The sequence below is a fragment of the Phoxinus phoxinus genome (assembly GCF_949152265.1).
Source record: "Phoxinus phoxinus genome assembly, chromosome: 20".
Lineage (NCBI taxonomy): Eukaryota > Metazoa > Chordata > Actinopteri > Cypriniformes > Leuciscidae > Phoxinus > Phoxinus phoxinus.
Genome location: NC_136895.1, coordinates 10,786,812 through 10,809,494, shown reverse-complemented (window position 1 = coordinate 10,809,494; position 22,683 = coordinate 10,786,812). Strand labels below are relative to the sequence as shown.

The window sequence follows — 22,683 nt, the reverse complement described above, 5'->3', positions numbered from 1 at the left end:
TCTCTGTGTAGCATCAGTACTTTCTGAACATTTCCAGCACATTTTAACGATATACCGTGATTGATAACCGTGATCAGTTTGGTAACTATAATCATGAAATATTCATAGTTTCATCTCTAGTTATGATGCACTATATATGAAAATATAGTTGTGCAAGTACAATTTTTTTCCATAAAGAATTCTCTGGTTCTGTTCTGTCCTGTGACATTAAAGAGTGACGTGTATATAGGGCTACAAAAACAACACAGTTTGGATAGTTGTTAATATGAGAGTTGTGATTTAAGTATTGTATAACATGTCTAGCTTTCATTTTTTTAAAAAGTAGCTCTCAAATAAAAAAAAAAAAAAAAAAAAGGTTGGAGCCCCCTGCTTTACAATCACTCTTAAAAGTTCAGGTTCTTGGAAAATGCTTGCGTTTTCTTGGAAAACTTTTGCAATCTCTCGCAAAGCATTTGCATTCCCCTCGAAAAAGTTTGCGGCTGTTTGTAAAACATTTGGGTTCTCCTTAAAAAAAAAATTGCGTTCCCCCATAAAACTTTGTGCACACTCGAGAAAGTTTGTGTTCTCACATAAAGCATTTGTATTTCCCCAAGAAACTTCACTCACAGAACTAATATGAGGTGGGAGGAAGAGCTATACGTCAATGCTTTTGTGAGCTAAAGTTACAAGGGGGAACGAAATACATCACATGCATAAAATTATAATTTTTCCTCCAATCTATTTTTTATTTTATTTTTACATCATCATGTCCCCTTAGGTGCTCCGTACAGTTCTGCAAAGTTTCAATATAAAAGTTTGACCCAACTAAAAAAAATGTACACAATATTTGAGTAACATGCTAACAAAAGACTCCATTGGTAGCCTTAAAAGTCAGCTGCCTATGTAGACAAATGCCCAACCTGCAGATCCTTAAGGTAGGCAATCTCATTCGGGAGGGACTCCAGTTTGTTCTCCTCCAGGTCAAGCTCTCGTAGTTTCCGTAAGTTCCCAATCCCATGAGGCAACTTCTTCAAGAGATTGTTGGACAATATGAGGACCTGCAGGAACCAGTGGAAAAACAGTCAAAACACAGACCTAACTACATGACAAAAAAGGGTTTGCCATCATGAAACTCAGTGATTTGTTAAAATACAGAACATGATGTCACCTCTAAAGACACAAGTCCGCAGATATCCTCAGGAATCTTGGTGAGCTGGTTTGTTGCCAGGTTCAGCTCCACCATACTGGTCCACGTCCCGAAATCCAGCGGAAGAGATGTTAACTGGTTGTCCTGTAAATATAGTTACAAAAAAACATTGAATGGTACCGTTTTTCACCTTTACATACTTGGTCGTGCAAAACTAGCCACAATGTCAGTCCAGGACAAAACAGCCCACCCACAAGCCTCTACCATATTGTGCTCTGTAGTTAAAGCCCATGTCCTGAAAAGTTTCCTACATATCTTCAGCAGTGACCTCATGTGAACATTCACCTTCATATTGAGCTTGCTGAGCACTTTGGCTCGGGAGAAGATGCCGAAGGGGATCTTGTTGATGCGGTTGTGCTCCATGTTGAGCGAGTAGATGGTGGAGAACTGGGACGGGCCGCCCACTGGGTAAGACTGGAAACAGTTCCGCGCCAGCGTCAGACTCGTCAGGTTCACCAGACTGGACAGAAGCCCCTGAGGAGGAACAGACAGTTGATCGATAAAATAAACACAAACGGGACCCTGGCAAATAATACAAGACTGAAAATGATTAAAAGCTGGAATGAGCAGAAGCAAGCCTCACCTCTGGTAACACGGAGATGTTGTTGTTCTCAAGGTTGAGCTCTTCCAGCTCTCGGCACTTCGCTAAAGATCGAGGGATTGCTGATAGGCGGTTGTATCTCAGACCCAGACGGTTTATACTCGATAAATTACCTGAAACAGTAAATTAATGTGAGAAATGCCACCGATATGATTAAGTTTATGGTTCAAGGGCAGGGCTCCAGGCTAACTTTTTGCTTTGGTTGCACTGGTGCGCTTAACTTTTTTATTTAGGTGCACCTGCACAAAATTTGGGTGCACCCACATTTTTCCTCGGCTCGCGTCCTCGGCTACTAAACAGTAGCTAGACTGCATTTCACAACAATCACCGATCGTGCTGATTCTGTCGTTAAGTTAGAGGTTTAGGGAGAAATGACAGCGTACTGCTGCGAAGTTGCGCTGGACAGAATGCGGCTAGTTTTTAATGGTTTTACCTATTATTTTTATAATCTTTGGAAGCCGAAATCTAAAATAAAATCAGACTAATATCACAGACCTAAAGTGTAACCAGGCTACGTTTGAATGTTTAGTTCTGTCCTCCGTCGTCACTCATTAAGCAGGGCTGTCGTGTTGTGCGCGCTGTGGCACCGCGTGAGAGATGAGTGTGAGTTCCCATGAGTGTGAGTTCCGTCAAAGGAGAACAAACGCTTAGTTCGTGGAGAGGCAGCGGATGCGAGGACGTTAGGTGCACCGGTGCGACCTAGGACAAATTTTAGTCGCACACTAGAGCCCTAAAGGGCCATATTTAGTAACAGCTTGGCCGGCGCAAACCCTCTTTTGGCGTTAAAAACTAATGTCAGGATTTACTAAAGACACGCAGTGAAAAATTAGCACTGAAGAGGCTTGGACGGGGTTGTTTTTGCGGCTGATCTTATTGCATATGCATTTGAAGGAGTTTCCCTTTCAGACGCAGTATTTATGGGAGGAAACCGTAGAGAAAAAAGTATACTTTATTGTATTTGAATTATATTCCCTTTTTCAATAGTACATTGCAAATATACTAACAAAATTTGTACTATCTTTGAATATATTAAAAGTATATTAGCATCATGCTTTTCCCCATTTTCACAATACAACTTTTAACACTTTAAAATAATTGTACTTTAGTATATTTTCTAAAAATATATTTTAGAAAGATATACTTGAAGTGAAAATTCGGTTTATTTTTTAAAAAGTGTATTTATTTGCACTTTATTAATAATATATTTTAGGTACCGGTATATTTTAACTGTGCTGGAAATGATAATTGTAACAATGAATTTAAAGTATACTTTCAAAATACATTATAGTATACAATAGTATTTTGTACAAAGCATAGCTAAGTTTTATTTGTCTAATAATGTACATTTGTTATTAAAGACAAAGTATGCAATTTGTAGTATTTGGAATAAGCCAAAATTATTAATGAGCCTACACTTTTTACTCGAATATATCACACCGCGATGGCCTCGTGGGCAAGTGGACCGACATGTGCCTCAGGAGACCCGACTTCCGAGTCCCGGCTCATGGACCTAAATCTAGTCCCAAATGTGTTGTCTGTGGTCCAAATAAGTTTATGGTCCAAAACTGTTGATCTGGTTTTTACACGAGCAAAGAGGCATACTTCCTCCACTGATCAGATTATACTTAATAATGCTGACAAAACAAACAAATTCCCCCAAAGCAGAACTGTAGAGTACAATTTCTGTTTAGCCTCCAACAATAAAGATCCCAGCTTGAGCAGATCCTCACCTATAGTGTCAGGTAGGTCAAGAAGTTCATTGTGCTGCAGGTCAAGGTTGGTGATCTGAGTGCAATTGCCGATCTCTTTAGGAAGGTGCTCCAACTGGTTGTGGGCTACATCCAGCGTGATCAAGTTACAGAGCTCACCTATAACACAAGCCACCAGAATCATCACAAATGAACACTCAACTTTTATACTTGCAAGACATTTTATAGAATGACACACACAAATATATATATATATATAATATATATATGGTCAGATTTGTTAACCAATAAGAAGACCCAGACTCAAAAGTCTCCCAGAGCAAGTCATTAATTAGTTGTATGTTATGGCTAATAACCAATAAATCAATGAAAATAATAATAATAATATTATATATATATATATATATATATATATATATATATATATATATATATATATATATATATACACACACACACACACACACACACACCATTTTGTCTAAATAATTCAACAAGAAATTACTAGTTTTAAATGCTACAAGAGTGAATTTAGGCCAGTGTTGTTATTAACTAAAACAAACTAATAAAAGCAGCATTTTCACTATTTGAAATGCAATAAATTATAAATATTAGCTAAAAAAAAAAAAAAAAAAAAACATACATATACACACACACATATATATACACACCGATATATATATATAGCCTTGGCAACTAACTGAAATAGACTTATAGTACTTAAAATAACTTATTTTACTACACTAAAGCGCATAAAATTAACATGAATTTTTTACTTCAAAACAAAAACTGACAATATAAAAATTATAATAAAATTACAGTACAATAACACTGATTTAGACATCACAAAATTATAAATGTACAGTATGAAAATGGATATTAATTTTGAGATTTGATGAAAAAATATTAATGTTTTTAAGTTTAAATAAAAATGTAAGTGAGCGTTTGATGATGGCATATGAAAAAATATGGGAGATGAGCATGTACAGTATCCAATATCAATCAATACACCCATTATGTATAGTTTTCGATGTGCATTATGTGGCTTTAAAAAGTACAAAAGGAATAGTTTTAAGCAGCAGCAGCTCACTCACCGATCTCCGCGGGCAGCTGTTTAATCTTGTTCTCTCGGATGCTGAGCATGGTGAGTTTGGACAGATTCTTGATGTCCTTCTCCACGGTGGTGATCCGGTTAAAGCGCAGGTAGAGCGTGGTGAGGGAGGTGACGCGGTACACCACGGCCGGGATCTCCCGCAGCTTGTTATGCCGCAGGTCGAGCATGCGCAACTTCTTCAGGTTGTCCAGTGAGTCGGGCAGGCTGGTGAGAGAGTTCTCGCTGAGCGCCAGCGTCACCAGTCTTGACAGGCATCCCAACTCGGGCGGCAGACTTTGCAGCTTGTTGCTGTACAGGTAGAGCTCGGTCAGCTGGGTCAGCTCCTTAATGGAAGAGGGCAAGAGATGGATGGATCTCTTGGACAGGTCCAGGCGCATCGAGTTCTCCTCCCGGCACTTGTTCAGCTCCTTGATGACCTCCGCGTTGCTGGATTTTTTGCGCGTGCTAGGCGGCGGGTTGGGCCGCTTTATCGTGCTGTCCAACGTGAAGGCCACCGCGGGCGAAGCGCCGCTCGTGTCTTTCTTCCCGTCTTTGGCATCTTTCCCTTTGGTTTTGGATTTCCCTTCAGCTTTGGGTTCTCTCTCCTTAGAGTCTTTATCTTTGCCCAGAGTACTGCTCATGGCGAAAGCCCCACTGCCCAATGGCACATGGGACCCTCAGTCTCTCGCTCTCTTTCTATCGCTCTAGTATTTTGCTCGTTATTCAAGGGCAGAACCAAAGGGAGGGGCTGTTATATCTGTGTGTGCTCATACATACCCGTGTTTCTTCACCAGTGTCGGTGGACCGAGGCAGCCTGTACTCCTGCAGGGGTTAAACCTCCATAGGGGCGACGCGTGTGTGTTGTAGTCGGTGTGGCGAGGAGGCCAGCAGCCTCATGCTTGTTTGAACTGCACTCTTTCCCTCGGCTCGGCTAGAGCTGTTCTACACAGACAGGTCGCCGGGATTCACATCCTTTGGCTGTTGAACAAAACAAACAGTTTCAGTTAAACCACGCAATGCTCCAAAGACGAGAATGACTTACAGACGACACTTACGGACAAAGTGTCGTTCAAATTTCAGATGTGAGAAAGATCTTTAAGAGCTTCCCTCAATGACGCAAATGTGAGCTGCTATCTAATAAACATACAGTTCCTTCCTGTATGCTTGTACCACAAGCACTTTCAGGAAGAAGCGGCATCAAGTCGTTCAGGCCGTCGATGGTCAACCACTTGAGGCAATTAAGGGCAATTAAATCTCAAATCTCTTTAGGCGATGCATCAGATTCTGCTTTACTGGTGGATGTGCGGGAACATATTAACTATCCTGCAAGAAAAATTATATAGGGTGCTAAGCTTCCACAATGGGAAAAGCCTTAAAGCGTTTCACTGATAAGAATGCATTAGATTCATTTTAAGGGTGTGGACAAAATCAGGCTAGTTTCTTCCGAAAGCACAACTGGACCTGAAATAATATACCGGTAGTTGGCTTTTTTAAATTGTAACTAAAGCAAATAGTTAAACATTATCAGGAAAATATTTTCTTTCTATGAGGTTGAGTGGAATGGCGCATCGATGACGTCGATTGGATAAAAATAATTTGCGTGGAATGCATCGATGCATCACACGATTTACATTCATCCAATAAGAAAAGATGGTGGCTTCGGCTCCCCAGGACGCTGAACACTAATATGATATGATGAGTATAATGCAAGTGTCACTGAAGTAAATCATGCTCAACAACATTCATTCCCTGTTGACTAATAACAGTATATATGCGCAATTCAAAAATAACTAAAATACGGTTGTCACCCACATATTCTGTGAATAATACAGTTGCGTTCACACTAGGGATGGGCATTTTTCTAAAATATTGCATTCGAATATTCGGCCTCATAAAAAAAAATTATATTTGAATATTTGTTTATTTAAATGGCATTTAACGAAAAAAAAAATTTATGTTTTTGTCACCATTTCTGAACAAGCTTACGATTAGGCAATATCAACAAGCTTACAATATAAATATGTATAAAACATTAAACAGTTGGCCTGTGTAAAAAAAAAATATATATAAAGAAAAAAAAAGGATTTAAGCTCAAGCAACGCGAACGGAAAAAAACGCCCAATAAAGCAGTAGCAGACTGCGCCAGATATCGTACAGAACGTACATACACTCAAGTCAGCATATGATTATCATGTTTAGGCTATATTGTTTCTCGTTCATGTTGAGAAAAACAAAAAGATCCACATGTTATTGTGACTAGAGGTCGACCGATAGTGGATTTTACCGATAACGATAGCTAGGTTGGGCCATACTTGCCGATAACCGATTAATGAACCGATAGTTTTTAAAATTGATACTGGATAAAAACAAACATAACACTCCAAGTAAAACAGTGCTGAACTTTATTATAAAAATAATAAAACTGTATTGAACCATGAAAACATGCTAAATGAAATGATATAAATGTGAATAAATATTTAAGTCAATAAAATACATTAATTCAAACTGAAACAAAAAGTAATACTCTAAATAACAAATAAAACCAGTTACATTCAAAATGTAACTATTTAACTGTTCTTTTCAAGCCAACTTAATTAATAAAAAAGTAACAAAATTTGTATTAAAGTGAAGATGAAAAAAATAAATAACCGAAATCGAATGCTTTTCTGATTCGTTTGTTTCTGTCGGCTGTATGAACATATCAGTTTGCTTACGTCTCTAGCTTTAAATATGCAACTTCTCTGCATATTTAATGCATAAAAGTGACCAGCTGGATATGAACTAATGCAAATAGAGGTAACAATTGTGACATTAAACATTCGGGTCGGACTTACGTTTATGTTTGTCAGTGTTTTAACCGCTTGAGGTACTACTAATGTTAGCGTCCTCTCAGCCTCGAAGGCAAACAAACATACTGGTGTGCTGTTCTTTCTCTACTAATGCAGCATTTAGTCAACAAATTAATCACTTTATAATGATATGACAAAATGTACTGTATACATACATTTGAGCTGTCGGTGGTTTAAACGCGCATCTGATGTCAGCGCTCTCCACGCAGCATGTGCTCTCAGTGCAGCACGCAGAATCACGTGTCGAAATAAACAACACGAGGCACGAGTTATTATTACACCTCTAGAGGCCGCTCTTGTACTGCACCATGCCAGCAGACCCTTCTCAGCTCTTACACTGTGTAATGAATGACAGCGTGCGCTTCTCAGCCGCTCCAGCAATGGACGCAACCAGGAAATACTATCGGTATATATTTTTGCCGATAACGATAGTTCCACCAGTCAACAATCGGTGCCGATTAATCGGCAAAACCGATGAATCGGTCGACCTCTAATTGTGACTATCCAAAAATTATTGTGTTATCCAAAAACAATCTGTTACCTTAAATTATCCGTTTATCACTGTAAAGCTGCTTTGAAACAATCTACATTGTTAAAAGCGCTATATAAATGAGGATGACATGCAGGGGCGCCGCCAGCAGTTTATGCTCGCGAGAGAAAACGCGCCGCGCTGACAGACGTTTCAGAGAAACCCAAAGACAAAAGAACTGATAAAAATAAGCTGTTTTGTATAGCTTTGTGTGCAGCGCTGTGTTATATGCCATAGCTGTGCACAAGGCAACCCGCGTTCAAAACCACAACGACCAGACTTTAGACTTGTGAAATTATGCTACATAAAACACACCTTACAAAACAAAAACAACAGGCAAAAAATAAACCGAAAACCCGTCCGTTTCTGATTTACGGACGATCACCAAAATAAATAATAGATACTATTCTTAACAACAAGGTATTTTAAGTATAAAACAATTAAGAGATGAGCTGCCGTTAGAAGCTCCGGTGACTGCACATGCGCACTAGCTGCTCCAGCCTGAAGAATGAGCATTTTTAATGATATTTGAGCAGTTTTGCATCGGGTTTCCATCAACCTCCTTTACCTGTGAGATGCCAGGTGTCATTAAATCACCAATGACATTCAACACTCAGTAATCCCAATAAAAACGTCAACCAAATCGAATCAGTAAAGCCTCTGTACTCTGTTAGATGCTATCTTTGCATACGCATGTGTTCCTCTGCCCTGTATTGTGAAATTCAATGTGCAGTTGAAGTGTGCATGTGCAGAGTCCAAGCTCAGATCAGAGCTGCAGAAAGGTTAATGCCGCTGGGAATAATCTTTGGGAGTGCCCTTCAAAGCTCAGGCCTCCCGCAGGTCAGAAGACCTTTACGGCCAAAGAGTCCAGCTCGTCTACGATAATAATAATAAAGCAATGTGTACGCAGATGAACACTCAGACAGATACTGACAGATGGCATATGCACCAAACTCCTCACATTAAGACAGCAATGTGTCATACATTAACTGACCTCCACGATCACTGAATGTGCAACGGAGGTTACCTGAAGATAAGACAAAATAACTTTCAGTTTCGTGACCTTCCACCTACTAATCTGGCTTACTTCTTGAGATGAGCGGAGTCCCCAGAGTGAATTGCAGCAGTTTCTGCTGACCTGTGTCCATGGAAAATGCTTCGATTGAATTGTAAACAGGTCACTTTGTAAGCCACTTTGAAGCCTTTGATTTACTGTGGGATCTGTATGTTTCCACTGTCAACTTTAGATGCTGACACTCTTATAGCGTGAAATCTCCTTTAAATCAGAGGCAGGTAAGCCCACACGACTTCAGATAAGCTCCCTAGAAATCCCAAGGCTGTGATGTTTCGCAGAAAAGCCACTTCTGAGCAAGACACTGGTTTCGCAGAACACGTCTGCTATGAGGGAAGAGTAAAACAAAACAAACATGTGCAGTTCAATATCCAAATATGAACAGAACCCCCATCCAAATAAATAGGTATACAGAAAACAAAAAAGGCTTTTGAAACATGGGCAATGGTAAACTGTAAAATGGTTGCCATCTCTTCTCTTTCTAACAGGGATGGGCAGAAGCACTAAAAAGTGACAGCAATGATTGACCATAAAAATGCATTAAGTGTGGGATTTTTTTCAGCTTTTCTTAATATTTGACACCAATTGATTATCAGCAACAAATGCACAAATGTGTCAAAAAGAAGCTAATTTGGATCCACGGGTGGTGCAAGATCCTGAAAAAAGCATCAAAACCAACAGTTTGACCTACCCGAGTAGACATAACCAAAACGCATGTGTGTACTCTCTAGGGGTGTAACAATATATTGTTATATCAATGTATCGCAAAATAAAATTGTGACAATATGTATCGGAAAACAGAGATGCGAACAATGAATTGCGAAATAAATTTGCTTTATCCAAGATTCAGCTTACTGTATAAAAGGTATAGTTCATCCAAGATCATGTTGTTTCAAACCTAGCCTAAACTAATTTTGTTCATCTTCCAAACACAAATGAAGGTATTTTTTATGAAACCTGAGAGATTTCTGCCCCTCTATTAAAAGTCCCTAAAACTTTGAAATGAATGTGCGTGCATGACGCGCGAGAACGACATATGGGTGAGTAAATGGAGACATAATTTAAATTTTTTGATGAATTAACCCTTTAAAGTTTGGGAATAGTCAGTCATTGACACGCTATGCGATTAGAACTATGATGGATTGCATTGATCATCTGAAGAGCATACGCACTGGAGCGGCACTCAAACATCATTTAAATCACCATATCACAATTTTAGTTTTGGAACTATTAAGATTTACAGTGTTTTTTAAAGTGGTTTCTTATGTAAGTGCATTAATAGAGGGAGAGACAGGACATATAGAGTCTGTTTGTGCGTGGCTTGTCTGTGATGCAACGAATGCCTGCACTGAAAGTGCGAGTAATAATAATAATAGATTTTATTTATTTGGCACCTTTCTGGGCACTCAAGGTCGCCTGAGTGTACTGTGAGTACTGTGTACTGAGTGTACTGTGTACTAGGGATGGCGAAAACTAAAAAAATTCTTGACCGACCACCGAGCCTCATTAGCCGGTTGAAACCGGTTAACCGATTAGTTTAAAATATGCTACGCTATTTGAAATAACAGCCATTTCGAGCTGCGCCTGCAATTTCACAACTGTCGCATCTCTCCGCCGCTCTGCCTCCCGCTCACACACACACACACACACGGCGCCGCCCTTCCACTCACATCACTTTTTTAAAATCCCCAACAGCGTGAAACATGAGTCCCGCAAACGCGGCGCCGAGGAGCTTGTATGTAATCGTAGGACAAATGGCTCCTTAGTTTCGAAATGGTTCGGGTACAAGGTGATCGCGTTGAAAATAAAGGCGTTTGTCTAGCGTTAGAAGCTCATTTGAAACATTGCCGCGGCTCATTTCAGAAAATGACAGCTCCGAACCGAAGAGACGCCGCTTTAGTTTGAGGTAGTGCTAACAATAATAAAGAAAGATGATGATCATCATCACCTTATCTGTTACCACTGAAATGTATTTGTAATGTATTTTCATATTTAAGCACTGTATCACACAAGTTGCAACTTACGTTACATCTGTGTCATTCTGTTTGGTGAAATGGTCCCACACACTACTCTTCTCTGCACGCTTCCTCCTGTCGTCTGCCCTGGCTCTAACCTCGAGTGTGTTAGCCTGTAGCCTTTACTTTCTGCAAACCTTGTGAGCGCGCGAACCCAAACGCTGTGACCTCGCGCCGAATGTTTTTTATTGGTTTATTAAGTATAAACGGGCGAGTTATGAAAGATTGAGTGAGAGGGATTTGTTCACTTCACACAAAAAGATATTGGAATGAGATGCTAACTGTAGTAGCGTTTAGTCCACTTTCTATAGCCTAATAGACTAATTTAGAGATCACTTTTTTTTTTTTTTACCGACTGCCGAAAACTTTGATCGGTTAACGTTGATACGGTCAACCATCGGTCAAACGGTCATCGGTTAACATCCCTACTGTGTACTGAGTGTACTGAGTGTACTGTACTGTGTACTGAGTGTACTGTACTGTGTACTGAGTGTACTGTGAGTACTGCGAGTACTGTGTACTGAGTGTACTGTGAGTACTGTGTACTGAGTGTACTGTGAGTACTGTGTACTGAGTGTACTGTGTACTGCGAGTACTCTGTACTGAGTGTACTGTGAGTACTGTGTACTGCGAGTACTGTGTACTGAGTGTACTGTGAGTACTGTGTACTGAGTGTACTGTGTACTGCGAGTACTGTGTACTGCGAGTACTGTGTACTGAGTGTACTGTGAGTACTGTGTACTGAGTGTACTGTGAGTACTGTGTACTGAGTGTACTGTGTACTGCGAGTACTGTGTACTGAGTGTACTGTGAGTACTGTGTACTGAGTGTACTGAGTGTACTGTGTACTGAGTGTACTGTGAGTACTGTGTACTGAGTGTACTGTGAGTACTGTGTACTGAGTGTACTGTGTACTGCGAGTACTGTGTACTGAGTGTACTGTGAGTACTGTGTACTGAGTGTACTGTGAGTAGTGTTGTCAAAAATATCGATATTTCGATAAATATCGATACTGAAATATCTGAACGGTACCAATACTAATTTCCCGAAGTATCGATACTAGCCGAGCGGTCACTTTCACTTCTCTCCAAAGGCGCGTTGACAAACACCACACGTGACGCACTCGTCTCATTCGCTCTGGTTAAATAGCAGAAGTGAATGGAAAGATGGCGAGGGCGGCGCCCCCGCGACCGGCTTTGGTTGATTGATAAAGAACAGCGGGCATGTCGGAGAATAGCGCGGACACGCGTAAAAACACACCGCGAGCGGGCATGTCGGAGTCGGAGAATAGCGTGGACACGCGCTACACACCGCGAGCGGGCATGTCGGAGAATAGCGTGGACACGCGCTACACACCGCGAGCGGGCTTGTCGGAGAATAGCGCGGACACGCGCTTCACACTGCGAGCGGGCTGCGGGCACCGAAAAGATTGTTTGACAATCAATAATCCCTCACATCACTCATTTTTAAAAATTATTTTATAGGTGAAAACAGACTTAAGGAACAGGCTCCAGGGGTACCATTTAGCAAGCATAGGCTACGCTCAGCATCAGGGGTGTTTGTTGTTTGGACAGACCTAAAGGAAACTAACTCTTCTCATTTGAACTTTTCTGAAACATTAACCAAGATGGCCTAGTATTGTTGTTGATACGTTTTTTCACCGTAATTCTTAAAGTTAACATAATCTGACTGAGGAATCTTAGACAAGTAAATATTTTAACTGTGGTCAAATGTAAATTAACTTGAGCCTATTTAACTTTATTCAGAAAATTATTATTTAATTCTGCAATTTGCCTTCATTAGCGATTATCATCAATTTGATTACACAGATATTAATTAAACTAAACAGCTAGACAATGGCATCTCTGAATTCAATAATGAAATGCCTTTAACTGAAAATTTAATGTTTAATCTTATTATTATACATTACTGACACTCTATCCTCCAATTTGATACTGTTAAGTGCTTTTTTGTTACAGTAGGCTATATTTTAATCTTTGATAACAGTAGGTTATACAAATACAACGGGTCATGTTAGCCCTGGTCCAATTAAAAAAATTAACAGATAGAACTCAGGACATTTTTGTTCATGTAAAATATACCTCATTGTCATGTTCTAGAGTTTTTATATTTAGCTTTAAATAAAAAAAATACCCCCTTAATATTGTGGCAGTTTTTTTCTTTGTGGTATCGAAAATGGTATCGAATATCGATATTTTTCAAGGTATCGTATCGAAGTTAGAAATTCTAGTATCGTGACAACACTAACTGTGAGTACTGTGTACTGAGTGTACTGTGAGTACTGTGTACTGAGTGTACTGTGAGTACTGTGTACTGAGTGTACTGAGTGTACTGAGTGTACTGTGCGAGAAAAAAACAAAGTTTACAGAGTTTCAGTAAAAGTACTACGTCACACTACTATATATAATGTTGAACAATGCATAAAGATGCAATGGTGGAATATTTGTGGGTCCTGATAATGCCAAATGTCTGCACGAAACTTAATGCACGGATCCAATATACTGATACACATGCGATGTCTTTCTCGACGGTTTACTTTCACTTAGGCTAAGATATAACCGACTATGTTTGCATTTTGACATCATTCTGTGTGAATTTGTCCATTCAAGTGCAAGACGACATGAAAAACAGCTCAATTTAGTATTCTGAGACACAGCTGTCCGTGTGCGTACAGAAAGCTTCTCACACAGCGCGCATGCAAATAATAAACTTTCATGACGAACTGTCGCAGTCCTGAGCCTTTTTTGGACTGGCCCCGGGGCCATAAGCAGTCCTTATCGTTGAGCCCTGCCCAGCACTTTTGTTTTTGTTATGTGCCTGTCCGAATTAGCACTATCAACACCGGGAGATGACGGCATTAATAAATGGTCATATTAGAGCATACGGAACTCGCATCGAACAAAGTGACTGTTTTATCCAGTTTTTTTTTTTTTTACCATCTCTGTTGTAACATTGGGAAACCAGGATGTTCCTCGACAAGAGATTTATACAATGCAGGCAGCGGCTCTATCAGCATCTCGTCTCCTTCGCTTGCCATGCTGAACTGCAACACACCAACATGCGTGAGGAACTGTGATGTCAACAGCAGATTTACATACTAACAGTCCATTGGACAGCTACTCATGTAAAAAGCATGCAGAGCGTATCCATCGGCAGAAACACACATTAGAACTATGTCAATCTGTTTCTATGTTTCTGTATCTATTCACCAAACCATATATAGATGCGTCGTCAGATTTGAGAATTAACCGTTGTGCAAATGCGTACCGAATCATGGGAGGAAAACGGTATGGTCCGTTTTTTTACGGAGAACCGTTTCACCCATACTCTCTACCAGGGCTGGGCAATATGGTAAAAAAATAAAATCTGGATATTTTTCAGAACGATTGACCGATTTAGATTTTTTTATGTTTAAACTAGTCAACAAAGACTTAACTACAATATAATTAAAGTAACGTTCTCTTTATTAACCATCTGGTTTAAAAAAAAAAAAGTCAATTCTAAGTGCACCACACCTGAAGTGATCAACATAGTGCAACTGTAAAAAAAAAAAAAAGACTTATTTGTTAAATATCTTTGCAGACAATATTAAACATATCCTATATACTAGGGCTACACAATTAATCATAATGAATAAATCCACACGTGATTTGGCAAAGGCTGCGATTATTTTATGCGCAGTTTGTCAGTTCACCGCGGCCAGGGCCGGATTAACCATTAGGGCAACTGGGCAATTGCCCAGGGGCCCAGGATATCTAAGGGGCCCTGGGCACCGTCAAATATTATGTCAAATATTATGATTAAAATGTCTCCACGATCTGCTTTTGAAGAAATATCGTAGGATCGTGCATTCTATCAGTTTGCAGTTCTGGCGCCTCCGTCTCAACATACTGTACAGCGCGACGTATATCCACATGAAATTCAGAGGAACGGGACACTGTAGTTCATAAAAATTAATTATTTGCATGTGCTTTAAAGCCTTCCCGGTTAAACATGTCATTCGCTGCTGAGGCGCTGTTCTAACGGGCGCTTTTCTGAGCGCAATAACGGTACACCCGCCGACGCGCACATGCACTAAAAGCCTGTCTAACAGCGCCTGGTTACTGGACTAAGTTATCTTTCGAGTCTTATTGCTCTAATACTGTCAAATACACACAAGGTTTACATAAACAAAGTTGGTTATGTCTAAAGTGAAAGAACAGTAGAAAAAAAAAAGAAAAAAAATCTGATTGTCAAATGTGTGTATATTAGACTCGTCGCGGGCAGATCTTAAAGAGACAGTAGTAAACTAATAGTAATAGAAAACATGCAGCCGCTTGACCTTAAAGGGACAGTTACCCAAAAATAAAAATGATGTCATTATTTACTCACTCACTCTAATGTTGTTCCGTATAATTTCTTTCTTGTGCTGAACACAAAAGAAGATATTTTGAGGAGTGTGGCTAACCGGGCGGTTGCTGGTCCCCATTGACCATAAAAAACTATTATGGAAGTCACTGGGGTACATCAACTGTTTGATTACCCACATTCCTCCAAATAACTTTTATTTTCAACAGAAGAGGGAGACTTATGGGTTTGAAACAGCTTGAGAGAGTAGGCTAAATGATGACAATTAAAAAAATCCCTGTTATTAAAACAACATAATACAAAGAGCAAATCCCTCACTCTTGACTGAGAACTTTAATAGTAGCTTTAATAAGAATCCATGTACAATTTATAATAGTGCGTCCTACAAGTCATTGTGCCCAGGGTCCTCTGAACTCTTAATCCGGCCCTGACCGCGGCTGATCGGTAGTAAATGCTGCTCCATCTGAACACCAGAGGGCGCTCTCACACACACACCAAATATGCCCCACCAAGAAGATCGATAACACACACATCATTCCAGGAAATTAATTAGGGATTCGGGCATCATACTATGTAGCTGAATAAACAGAGGATTGAATTGCTTTGATTAAACATGACTAATAAACACACGACTGCTTTATTCTGTGCAAGAAGCCACATCATCTCACAGAAGGATGCTGAACTGTCGTTATGAAGTGAGTTTGGAGTAAAAGCAAGCATGTTATTAAATGTTGTCTTTTGTCGGACAAGAGGTTCATAAATGCTTCTCATGTCTGGAAAGATGATTGACGCGTGTTGCTTTTTCAAAAGCATGTTATAAGTGACTCAAACTCAGTGCTTTCAGATGGAGAAGTCTTTACAGAGCCGTACATCGATGCTGCGCATAACAAATAATCACAGCCTTTGCGATTTCATAATCGCGATAAGCAAAACTGGTTTAAGTGCGATTTCATGTAAATTGCTACTATTCGTGCAGCCCTACTATATACTCAGAAATAATATCAAATGAAAAATGCTAAATAATTCTTAGCCAAACCTTAATAAGCAATAAATAACACCAGTAATAGGCTATAATTAACAGCAAATGCTTTGTAAAAACAGAAAATGACAGAACCCGTCATGCAAACATGAAATATCAAATTTTCCCCATTCCACTGCCAGCGTCTCGTTTTTTTTCAACAGTGATGAGTTCTACGTTCATAGAGCGTCACACGTACGGTTAATCAGGCGCGCCATCATGTGGTCGGATCATTTTTCTTGTCTTAACTGTTATCATTGATGAATTGTCAACATGTCTAATTATAACGTTTGCTTAGGGCTGGGCGATATGGCCAAAAAAAAATATCACGATATTTTTTTTTATATCAGTCGATATCGATAATTATCGATAAATGTCAAATCTTTATTTATTTCAAGTTTAAAGACAGATTTTTACTCCTAAGTGAAAGCTGTATAAACCAGAGTGTTGTGTTTTTAAACTAGGCTACTCTTTATTGTCAGAACATATCATGACAAACACTTGCCAAACAGGAGAACATTTACAAATCCGAGGTAGAACATTCAAACATTTGACATTTTTCCTTAACAAAATAAATATCTTTATTTCAGTAGTATTAGCTTGAGTTAGGATGCAGATTTAACTATATACAATTTATGTTCATAAAACAAAAACAGTAACATCTGTTAAAAAAAAGTAACAACATTATTTTTATTTGGTAAAATGTAATATTCTTTAGTTTTATTTAAATTAACCATTGGACATCCAGCATCATGCATTTAGATCATGATAACCACAGATAAAATGTAACTTTATGGTTTCTATGGTATTTATGAAAACCAGTAGCCTAAATACATTATTAAAAACTGTAATTATATTCCATTAGTCCTTTAATACATTGTCTACATTAATAATATTATACAATTCAATATATATATATCCCACATTTCATGGTGCAGTTAATATTACTAGGCTAACGTTACAGTAACGTTAAATCCGTGGTAAATGATGGGAATGTGTAGACGGAGAAGCCTTCTGACTGTATCGTTGCGCTCAGTGCTTCTCCTGTTCGTCAGCGCGGTCTCATCTGCCTTTAAACTGGTTTAAATCACTGAGACATTAGTGTTCTTCACTGAATTCAAGCGCTCTCACTGGATCTACTGACCGAGACCGATCAGAAATGCGTCTGCTCGAGTGAGCTCGCGCTCGCGCTGCCGTTTGGACTTTGAGCCGAGCGCAGTAGCAGTTTTAACATTAAGTGACATGGCATCTGACGCACAGAAGCCAATGGCACATGTCACTATGCGTATTGGCACATCCGGTGGCACATCCGGTCTTCATTGGCATGTGCCAGTGGATAGTGGCATGTGTCACTGACACTATTGGCATGTGCCAGTGGTGGAGTGGCATGTGTCACTGAAATCACGACACGCTGACACTGACATGACACCTGACTGACACCGAGTCGCGGAACATGTCACCGTGTAGCGACACTTCCAGTAGTGACGGACAGATTAATCGAACTGACGTAATTGTGGCACGAAATCCTAAATAAATTGCCTAATTTTGTGATATTTAAAATATCAATTAAACGAATTAAAGTGCATTAATATTTTTTCAAACGTGTTATTTGTGTCACGTCTGTATTTGATTGGTATGTGCCACTGAATGTTTTGTAATACCAGTGCTACTTTATGTTGTTTATCTCGCAAAGTCACAAACTGGCCATTCTAGGAAAGACATGAAATAAATCTCTCATGGGTCACTACGAATAACGCATCCGTTACTGTAACCTTTATTTTTGCATGATGCTCCATGCACGCCAGTAGGTGTCAGTAAGTCCACACTGGCTAGCGCAAAATAACCTAAAACTTGCGACAGTTGAGGAACATCTGGCGGTGGTGGTGTATTTGTTTGCGAGAAGACGCTAGCAAAAACTAAAAAAAAAAACTATAATCTTAATCAGAGTCTGATATCGATATAAATAATTAGTTAATAATTTATATAATATAAATTATATATCATCGAGCTATAATTTATGTAAGTAAATTTACTAATTAATTTATAAAACATAAATAAATTATTAACTTATTATTTATATCATGTTTTTGCTTAAAGGCCTACTCATCTGGCTTTAATATTTTACAAATACATTTAAGGAATTATGTAATAAGAAATAAATGTATACATGCATTCTTTCTGTATCATGGAGATGTTCCTCAACTGTCGCAAGTTTTAGGTTATTTTGCGCTAGCCAGTGTGGACTTACTGACACCTACTGGCGTGCATGGAGCATCATGCAAAAATAAAGGTTACAGTAACGGATGCGTTATTCGTAGTGACCCATGATAGATTTATTTCATGTCTTTCCTAGAATGGCCAGTTTGTGACTTTGCGAGATAAACAACATAAAGTAGCACTGGTATTACAAAACATTCAGTGGCACATACCAATCAAATACAGACGTGACACAAATAACACGTTTGAAAAAATATTAATGCACTTTAATTCGTTTAATTGATATTTTAAATATCACAAAATTAGGCAATTTATTTAGGATTTCGTGCCACAATTACGTCAGTTCGATTAATCTGTCCGTCACTACTGGAAGTGTCGCTACACGGTGACATGTTCCGCGACTCGGTGTCAGTCAGGTGTCATGTCAGTGTCAGCGTGTCGCGATTTCAGTGACACATGCCACTCCACCACTGGCACATGCCAATAGTGTCAGTGACACATGCCACTATCCACTGGCACATGCCAATGAAGACCGGATGTGCCACCGGATGTGCCAATACGCATAGTGACATGTGCCATTGGCTTCTGTGCGTCAGATGCGGGTCAGATGCCATGTCACTTAATGTTAATACCGCCTCTCGCCGAGCGGATAAACGGTCCGTGTGGCGCGCGCGGTTCAAATGAGATTCGTTCCGCTTTTGGCGCAAAAACATTATCGAACATTTATCGAACTCTTGATATCGTTTTATCGAGAAAAATTATATCGCGATAATTATCGTTATCGTTTTATCGCCCAGCCCTACGTTTGCTTAAATTATTCAAAACCTCAATTCATCAATTTTAAAAATCGTGGCAAAACATTACATTTGAATTAATCAGAAATAAATCGCCCAGCATAAATAAATCGCCTACTCTATCTTAGTATCGGTCTCGCATGATTGCGTTCCACTTCCCAAACACTAGGTATCCGCCTCCGAACGCATGACAACATGACAGCGGTTATTGCGTTTCGTTTTTTATGATTTAGGGGGAAAAAAAGAGAGTCGCAGTGGCTTTCCGATTGCAGCAACTTCCATTTTCATTACAGATATTTTGCGCCAATTTCCCAGGAAGTGACCATTTTTGTTCTCTTGAACGCCTGGGATGGAGATGCTCCTTTATTTGCAAATGTTTTATGCGATATTCCAATTTTGCACATAAGTTAAATATGCTACTTTGGATAGGAACATAGCTAGTGTGGCTCTTACAATTGCGCGTGACAGCCTAACTTAGGCTATTTCTGAAATATCATAACTGCTTAAAAAAAAAAAAATCAGTCTCCCAAAATCATCAACATTTGACAACAGACTGAGAGGGCAGTGAATACTAGATTTCCCCCCCCCCAAAAAAATTTTTTTTTTGCTTAAATGAAGACAGAATTTTTATTTTTTGCTGAACTATCCCTTTAAGTGAAATCAGAACTGAAATCAAAATAGTTCAATTACAAAAGCACCACGCGGTAATCAATCATTCTGTAAAACTACAAGTCTAGATTGAAAACTCATTGTACCTGCACAAAAGACAAAACAATATAAATATTATTATATTGATCATCAGCCTAGCCATAATAATTATCAGCTGTTGGACAGTGCATCTCAAATAAAACATCCAAAGTGCAGGAAACAAACCAGGACAGTTAATATGGAGAAAACCGGAGAGATTGTGTGTGTGTGTGTGTGTGTGTGTGTGTGTGTGTGTGTGTGTGTGTGTGTGTGTGTGTGTGTGTGTGTGTGTGTGTGTGTGTGGTGGGCGAAGACAGCACAGTAAGGAAGGGGTCATCGTGCACAACTTTCTCCTAATCTTACATCCGACTGCAGGAAAAAATACATCTTTCCTCCCTTTACCACACATCTAACATACTTACATCAGCTCCGAGAGATGATGCATCTGATACTTATAAAACAGATCCTGAAATGCACATGAATGCCAACTAAGGCAGAAGAAGCAAATGACAACTGTTTACCACAGCTCAAAATTGCATGGCTGAGTGCATGATGTGCTGGGATGATGTATAAAGTCTACATTACTTCATGACATATTTATTTAGCTAAATATGACAATATCACTTGCTCAGCTCCGCTGGAGGATGTTGGCTTTAAAACAAGGCCACCAAACCACAGAATTCTGGCTAAATAGGTTACAGATGCACATGCTACAAATAACACACACGCACACACACACACAGTCGAATCAGAACAGGGCATTTTTCCTGACATTGCAGCAAATAAATCCCTAAATAAAAGACAAATTTTCAATCTCAAGCATGAGACATATTTTTAACAACAATTTAAGTGTCATACTATGCAATGTAACAGTCTTTCTGAGAACTGACAGCACACAGGTACACAATAAAGCCACAACAACGATAACAAAACATTGCAAATCAAAAGCTTTGAATAAGATTTATAACTTATAGTGAATGTATTTCAATGTAGATTAGGGCCTAAGATACATATGTATCCCTGCACATCAACGGGACAGGAAAAGATGCAAATGCCCAGTTCCTTATACCAATAGACCAGATTATCATCCTGCAGCACATTTGCATGTATAATAAAACGTTTAAAATGGTAAGCAATATAAAATCTGATGAGTGAGGGGGCTCAGAGTACAAAGCGTCTGTTTTTATATGGCTAACTAGCTCAACATTCCTTGCTATTAAACCACAGAAACACCATAAATGTCATGAATACCGACTAACATTATATAGGTTTCAAAAGATAATAAAAAAAGAAAATAATATGAGCACATTCGCTGTGTCGTGATATATGACAGCATATACGGATAGCTTGAAAGCTGGCTAAGGAAATCTCTCTGCTAGCATTAGCCACCCTTCAGCTGCGGCTAACAGGCTAGCAGCATTAGCCCTGCGCGAGCTCCCACAACAATAAAACACCACAAAACACAAATGTCACCTCACACTTCTCACCAAACTCGTACATTTTGGAATAACCGGCCTCATCTTGAAGACAAAACGACGACCGTCCCGTAGTCGAGGACTTAAATGTTCGTTCTTCTTTTCACACAGGCCCTCTGTGAAAACAAACTGTCATCCGCCAAACGGCACTCGGATCAGCTCGAGCTCAAAGCGGGAAGAGCTCAATCCGCAGCGAGTGCGTGCGTGCGCGTGCGTGCGTGTGCGCGTCCGTCAGTGATGGAAAGTCCGACTCTTTTCCACGAGTCGGTTCTTTCGAACAGTTCGTTTGAAAGAATCAGTTAAAAGGTATCAACGAATCTGACAATATTGCAGTATTTATTCGAAATAATCATAACAATTATTCAAAATGATGACGTGTTTACTGACGTGAGGGCGGGACAACCTGTCAATCACATCAGATCACACCAATAGCAAACCAAAACCATCCAATCAATTCCCCATAAAAAAAAATATCAAGCCTGCCCTAATTTTTGTTCTTGTTCGAGAAGCGTTTCTTTCGGATATACGTCCCAATAGGGGGGAAAAGATTAATCATGCTGACTTTAAACCCCTCCCCTGCAAGTTCACGTGCACATCTGCCTCCATTTTTGAGAACACCAAATCACTGATGCATTCAACCAATTCCCAGTCCTAGGCTGCACCCGAAATTACATACTTCCCTATAGGCGAAAGGCAGTATGTGACGGGACAAGTATCCAAATTCACAGTACTCATCAAAGAGTATAGGCATTACCTACTATACTTCCGGTGAGATTCTGGAGTGTGCATTCATGGACACATTACTATCCCATGAGGCCTCGGTTATAAGATTTATGAATGACAGTGAAGCGACGCTGATAGGTCACATGTTAATGACAACATGGTGAATATAGTACGTCCAGATTACATTCATAAACACATTCATACTATATAAAGAACATACTTTTTGAATGGTCACAAAGTAAGTAGGCTACTTATTCAAAATAAGTGCCAAAAGAGTATGCGATTTCAAACACAGCCCCACATTTAATCTTTTACGACAATCCACTACACAATCCTAGCCAACTAAA

General features: G+C 39.4%; 1 protein-coding gene across 3 annotated transcripts in view; it reads right to left on the bottom strand.

Moving 5' to 3' along the window:
- shoc2 (SHOC2 leucine rich repeat scaffold protein) overlaps window positions 1–22,683 on the bottom strand; it is a 28,474-nt gene that overhangs the window by 4,485 nt on the left and 1,306 nt on the right. The window contains exons 1-7 of one of the 3 annotated variants that reach the window (XM_079592357.1): window positions 21,637–21,790; window positions 4,591–5,567; window positions 3,518–3,655; window positions 1,770–1,900; window positions 1,472–1,660; window positions 1,148–1,270; window positions 900–1,037 (exon numbers count right to left, since the gene is read on the bottom strand). In XM_079592357.1, the coding sequence (XP_079448483.1) occupies window positions 900–1,037; window positions 1,148–1,270; window positions 1,472–1,660; window positions 1,770–1,900; window positions 3,518–3,655; window positions 4,591–5,230 (1,359 nt within the window). In that variant the 5' untranslated portion in view covers window positions 5,231–5,567; window positions 21,637–21,790. Of the gene's footprint in view, window positions 1–899; window positions 1,038–1,147; window positions 1,271–1,471; window positions 1,661–1,769; window positions 1,901–3,517; window positions 3,656–4,590; window positions 5,568–21,625; window positions 21,791–22,683 lie in introns of those variants that run through there. The other 2 variants (XM_079592359.1, XM_079592358.1) reach the window with 2 other exon arrangements.